Source organism: Carassius auratus, chromosome 28 (genome assembly GCF_003368295.1).
Source record: "Carassius auratus strain Wakin chromosome 28, ASM336829v1, whole genome shotgun sequence".
Lineage (NCBI taxonomy): Eukaryota > Metazoa > Chordata > Actinopteri > Cypriniformes > Cyprinidae > Carassius > Carassius auratus.
This window is the reverse complement of record NC_039270.1, coordinates 18,997,267-19,004,327: the sequence shown is the minus strand read 5'-3', so window position 1 is coordinate 19,004,327 and position 7,061 is coordinate 18,997,267. Positions and strand designations below refer to the sequence as shown.

At 38.2% G+C, this 7,061-nt stretch overlaps 1 protein-coding gene across 1 annotated transcript in view; it reads left to right on the top strand.

Moving 5' to 3' along the window:
* Positions 1-7,061, top strand: part of LOC113047541 (NACHT, LRR and PYD domains-containing protein 12-like) — a 68,487-nt gene continuing 61,426 nt past the window's right edge. Inside the window, 2 exon segments of the mRNA XM_026208908.1 lie at positions 1-78; positions 2,892-3,530. Of these exon segments, the coding sequence (XP_026064693.1) occupies positions 2,923-3,530 (608 nt within the window). The 5' untranslated portion in view covers positions 1-78; positions 2,892-2,922.

The window sequence follows — 7,061 nt, the reverse complement described above, 5'->3', positions numbered from 1 at the left end:
GTCAAAGCGATCGTATTACTTGAACAGTAGCCATCTCGGAATATTAGATAAATCAGCAGCGTCTTCCCACATGTGACGGTAAGTTAATTGAAACGTTTCATAGCAGTAACAGCAGTAACCTTAATAATATTAAGCAGACGTTTAGCGTGTCAACAGTTGTTGGTTATACTCTCCTGTTAGCGACTTAACGCAGGACAGAAGAGCACGGCTGTTTGAACAGTTGCTAACTCTGGGCCTGTAGAAGCCCTAACTCTCGCAATTCTTTTGTCTCCTAAATCCTAATCAAACACACCTGATTAAACTCATCAGCACTTAGATCAGACTTATACAATGCTGGCCCTAGAGGTCCACTTTTCTGTAGAGTTTAACTCAAACCTTGATCAAACTTTCTAGCAATCCTGATTAGCCTTTTCATGTGGCATATGTTTGATTTGGGTTGGAGCGAATCTTTGCAGGAAAGTGGCCCTCAGTACATTTTGTATTATATTAACCAGCATGAACCAATGCTGTATACATGGCTTATATTATTTTAACACATGTAGTTGTAAATTGCAAAGCGTTTATCATGTGACTGTTTGTGATATTAAGTGTTACAAAACTGTACAAATATAACTTACAGACAGAGTATGGGCATTTGATTTCAAATCGAATCATATCACATCAAATGTAAACATTTAAAATGAAGCTTTGCACAAACATACTTTGTTTTATTAAAACCAATATTTAAATAATAAAAAAGAACTAATATAATAATACAAAATATATAAACAGTTAATAATAATAATAATTAAAAAAGCAACATCAATGACAATCACATTATGACAGAAAGATTACAGACAACTAATTGTGTTTTTCCATTATGCTTGTTCTGCTGTCAGTAACTCTTTCACTTCACCTCTGTTACTGACTGCAGTTCTCCTCAAACTACTAGCCGCATTTCCACTGTCGGGCCAGTGCGAGACAGGGCTTCAAATGGGACGGGTGTGGCTCATAGCCTCGGGCCAGTAGCACCGAGGCCAGAATAGGGCAGGGTTTCCACAGTCCCAACGAGGCACGATCAAGCCCCGGAAGTGACAGTGGAAACGTGACTGGCCCTGGCATGCACTAGCACGCCCGGTTTAAGCTTGACAGTGGAAACACGGCTAATGATGCTGTGCATCTGCAACTGGATATATGTCTATCTGTGTCTCTTTTTGATTCACTCAATTTGTTTCTTAAACGAAACAGTCTCAATGATGCATGTGGCTGACAAATGTGACCTCTGGAGGGAGTATATAAAGATTTTTTTCACTTACAGTCTTCATGGACAATTATATATCACTCATAAATTATTAAATACAAATTTAATACTAGTTATTAAGATTGATATCATTTGGAATGGTCTGTAAAATGTGCTTGGAAAAAGAATTATCATCAGAATATCAATGTGCATAATAAACATGCAGTGTATATTTATAGTTACAAATCTAAATGTAATATTAACCCATAATTTTTTTCCCAGATATTAAAATATCTAAATGATGTGTCAATAGTAACCTTTTGATATATATATATATATATATATATATATATATATATATATATATATATATATATATATATATATATATATATATATATATATATATATGTATGTTTTGGAAAATTGTGTTTTATGTTCGTCACAATTGTGGCCGGTGGGATAATGTGTGTACTAAAATAACATATTTTTGCAGTCATGAAAATGGTTAGATATCTTACTTCAGCAATTTTAAACAGTTGGATCACATTCTAGGGTTACTATTATTTAAAAAAAAACATCACAGCATTTCAAAATTGTTACTTTTTTGTTAAATATAACATTATATTTTTATATTAATGTTTCGAGTATTCCAACATCATTATTGTAAATGTAACATTTTCATTGTTAATTTAGTGCAATATTTTGTCATTGCAACATTGTATTGTCATTTTCAATAGCAACTGCATCTGGATTTATATTGTATAATTGTTCAAACATTAACAGTGTAAAAACTCAATTTTTGAAGCCAAACACCTACAAAAGTAGTGTTGATACAGAAAACAAAAAACATGGCACGAAATTGTAGCCAATTATAGGTTCAATGCTAAATGCAGGAGTACTTGTGAACCAGCTATCATTGCGTATTTGGCACCATTTAAAGCATTCAACAATTAATTTGCTCATATGCAATTTGATCCTTACCTTTTCAGTGCCTTGGGGTTGTTAGCGATGCAAAAAAAAAAAAAAAAAAAAAAAATCAGTCCTGTCAACTTGTTATTTATTTATATTTATATATATTTTTTTATATAAATTAAACTCCAATGAGTCATTTTTCTCAGCATACAAACTTGGTAAAGCTCTTTGCAGATGTTTATCTATAATATTAATAATGTCTTCATTTAAATCACTTAATTACATGGCTTTCTGAAATGCATTAATCCGATTGGTCAGTTGCAACATTCCAAGGTCTGCTATTGCCTGATAATGATTGTGGGAGAGAGAGAGAGGAGGCAGGACTGTGAAGGGTCCTTGGGCCGGGATTTGAAGTCGGGATGCCCATAGCACAATGTCGGCGAGCTTCCCACAAGGCTATCAGCACAAACAATTTTGACACACTCAAGATATTTTTTTTTAATTGTGTTTAAATTAAATTGTGTTTAATTGTGTTTTTTAATTGTGTTTAGTCCTCAACAAGCAGGTTTGTGATTGTCTATGATGCTCAACGCTGTTAAACATGTTGTACTCATGAGACAGGAATTAAATGGTCTTACTGTCTTATTAAAGTAAAGTTTTAACATTATTAGTCACTCTGCCTCCTCACTTTTGCTCACCAGCCAGTTCTGAATCTCAATTTTTGTTTCCACATACATATCTGAAATCAAATCTCTAGGAAGAAGAGAAGCAAAAGAACCGCCTGTAAAATGAGTGTATATGAGGAGAGAGAGGAGGAGGCTCCTGTTGAGGCTCCTACTCAGAGGGCAGCATCTCCAGGATACAGCTGTGTGTCTATGCAGAGTAACAACTCCATGGGTCTGCCCCCTGTACTCAGTGATCTTCACACTCAGAGAGCAGCATCTTCAGGATTCAGTTGTGTGTCTATGAAGAGTAACAACTCCATGGGTCTGCCCCCTGTACTCAGTCATGTCCACACTCAGAGAGCAGCATCTTCAGGATACAGCTGTGTGTCTATGCAGAGTAACAACTCCATGGGTCTGCCCCCTGTACTCAGTGATCTTCACACTCAGAGAGCAGCATCTTCAGGATTCAGCCATGTGTCTATGAAGAGTAACAACTCCATGGGTCTGCCCCCTGTACTCAGTCATGTCCACACTCAGAGAGCAGGGTCTTCAGGATTCAGCTGTGTGTCTATGCAGAGTAACAACTCCATGGGTCTGCCCCCTATACTCAGTGATGTTCTCACTCAGAGAGCAGCATCTTCAGGATTCAGCTGTGAGTCTATGAAGAGTAACATGTCCATGGATCTGCCCCCTGAACCCAGTGATGGACCTGCTATAACCTTTGACCCTGTGTGAGTATCATAATTTTTCTATATATATATATATATATATATATATATATATATATATATATATATATATATATATATATATATATATATATATATATATATATTTTTTTTTTTTTTTTTTTATCTAGATTAATCTCACTGTGATCTTGAAATTAATCTAGATTCTGCCGAAGGCATTCAGAATATGTGTTACCCAAATAAAATTGACAAACAGTAAGTCTTTGAGAAGGGGTGTATCAAGCTAGGTGGTGCATTAGAAAAGGGGCTCATCTCCCGTTTCCAAAATGCATCACAAAGTGCTTGAAAAAGCTGTAAACTAATTCCACATTGCACAAGGTGCAAACAACCATACACCTGTTTCACACATAATCCGTCTGCAGTGCGTATGCGTTTCATATTTTTTTACGCACCCATGTTAACGGATTCCAGTTGCGTTCCAGGAGCGTTGCGTCTGCAGTAGTGCAGCGATCGTTTACGTACCGAGTAGCGAACTACAAACGCGCCCTGTGTGAAAGCACATCGAGTCCGTGCTGCAACACATACGTAACGCACACGGACTGCATACGCACTGCAGACAGAGTATGTGTGAAACAGGTGTGAGCAGGGCCGTAGCTGGGGTCAGCGGGGCCCCGGTGAATGTTGTACCAATGAGCCCCTGTTTGAAATTGTTTAATTTGTATGTTTGTTTATTTTTATTTATTTGTGCTATTTACACAATGTTTAAGTTTTTTTCAAGTTTTTAGGTGTCAAGGTAGAGAAACAAAATAATTAAATGTAAAATAGCACTGGATAGTCTTCAATGTAAAAATGAAACATACAATCAAACCTACATTTATTGAGACACCTTCAACATTTCTCACATTATTACAGTTTTGCTATATATATCAAAATTATATCTGGTGTCTGAATAATTTTTGGTTTGACTGTTAAAATTACAAAGTAATTCAGTCAAGAGCAGTGAGTGATTTTCATTTTCATTTTCTTGGATTAACATTACAGCAGCCAGTAGCTAAATTAGGCGCGGTCACTTTACGAGATGATGAACGCATCCAATATAATTCACATCCCATTTTTTTCCTCAACTGTGTACTTTCACTTAAGAGATAACTGACAGTTTTTTCGAGCATAATTTCCAAGGTGGATATTTTGACATATTTTGTATGTATTTGTCGGCACAAGAGCAAAAATAAGCAAATTCGATGTTCAAGTGTTTTGAGACGCCTTTCTCTGCGTGAACCCTGAACACCAGAGCACCGCGAGTACTGAATTGGGCTTGGGCATTTTGTTTGTTCAAACTGCGATTTGTATTTGTTCGTTCAGCTGCAGGAGGGACTTAGAGGAGAGCTCGGTTTCGTGACGATGCGCAGCAGTGGCCCGTCAACTGTCCTTTTTAGGCTGGTCTCAGCCAGTTGTTTATATAAAATATCAAGGTGAAAGTCATCATAGCTTGCTTGGTATAGACCCAGCTCCCAACCCAACTTTGAGAATAGATTAACGGCTATATTTTTTTTATTGCCGGATAAGAGTCTCACGTTAACGCAGCACGTTAACGCCGATAACGGCCCACCACTAATCAGGGCCGTATTAAGAAAGTGTGGTGCCCCTGGGCACTATACTTCAAAATCCCCCCGCCCTCCCCAGACATAATTAAGGTGATTTCTCAAATGTAATTTATTAGTATAAGTCGCATCAGTCCAAAAATACATCATGACGCACTGGACTATAAATCGCATTTATTTAGAACCAAGAACCAAGAGAAAACATTATCCTCTACAGCCGCGAGAGGGTGCTCTGTATTTTCAGTGTAGACTACAGGAGCACTGAGCAGCATAGAGCGCCCTCTCGCGAAGGTAATGTTTTAACTTTAACTTCAATGGTAAACAGGGAGAGTGCAGTCAATCGCTTCTGTGTCATTGTCGTCTTGAGCTCATTCTTCACTCGTTTAAAAAAATAAACTTTCGATCCCTGGAACATTTTGAATTGTAGCGTCCTTGTCTTTCTTTAACTTTCTTTTTGCAAAACCACTCAATTTACGTCTGCCCATTTTGATTCATTTTCTGTAGCAGTTAAAAAAATGACACATTTGCGCGTAGTTGTTGTGGATCTCTGACAGATTGGGGACGCAAGGGGGGGAATGATAGTGGTCATGTAATCTTTATTTATTTATATTTTATTATTATTATTATTATTGTTGTTGTTAAGTTAGTGTTCATAAATGATTTATGAATGGTCTTTCAAGAATTTCAAGTTAATAATAAAACAACTTACGAAAAATATTTTTAAAGCTTGTGTTATGTGGTGCCCCCCTAGTTGTTGTGAAGGCCCAAGTGCCCTTATGGATAATCCGGCTCTGCCACTAATATATATATATATATATATATATATATATATATATATATATATATATATATATATATATATATATATATTGTCACGGGGTGAAGAATCACACGACAGCAAGGAGTGCAAAGTAAAGCCCCGGAGGGTGGGTTTATTTGGGTGTGAGAGTTCCGTGGTCAGGAGTAGGAAGTGCTGGTGCGCTGGTCTTGATGGTGTCCCAAGTGTGGCGTGTCCGTGCGTGGGGGTGCTGATCGGTCACGAGCTTTCTGTAAGGGAACACGGAGAACTGCATTAGCATCCAGTCTTCTGGAGTGATCACTCACTTGTGTATCAGTGGCAGCGGGATTGACGCTGATGAGGTCTCGGGACACGCGTCACTATATATATATATATATATATATATATATATATATATTCCCTATTAGAAGAATTTAACTAGTTAAACTCCTGACACACCTCTGCCCTACAAAGGCAAAAGACCTTAACTTGCTAGAGTGTGGATTGTTTCGGTTATGTATGGAAACCATTATTCCCTGAAGCAGGGAATGGAGATGGCACGTCAGTGACCTACAAATTGGGATATCACTTCGACCAATCTACTTCGAATGTGAACTTAACGGCCCAATGCACATTGGCATGCAATTATTGCATCCAGCTGCTGCTGATCACAGCGTGAGTATAATAAGGCAGCAGGTGCAATGCATACCAGGTTTTCGATGGGGCGTGAGGTCTCCGTTTCCTCCCTCAGGGAACAAAGGTTACCATACATAATCGAGACTCTTGACATCACGTCTGTGATTGATGAATTGGGATCCCTACAAAAGCTCCAATGGTTGCTTTCCCTTCCAGTACCCTGCTTTGTGTCCATTTTTTTGTCTGGTCTACATAGCATCTCAGTGCTTGGATGGGACAAACCAAAGCCAGGGATGGGTCTGCCTCCTCCAAGGACATTACTTGCAGGTTCACAACTTGGTCTTTGAAGGGTGTAATGGGAACCTCGGGCACGTAGCTAGGCCGGGGCCTCAGGATTACCTGGGAGTCAGCTGGCCCAAACTTTAGGTATGAATCGTCCCAAACTCTAGACATGAATCGTCGACCAAAAATGTGTGCAGGTCCCCTACCCTCTTGATGGAGGCCAGTGCAAGCAGGAACAGAGTTTTTAATGAAAGAAACTTTAGCTCAACTGAATGC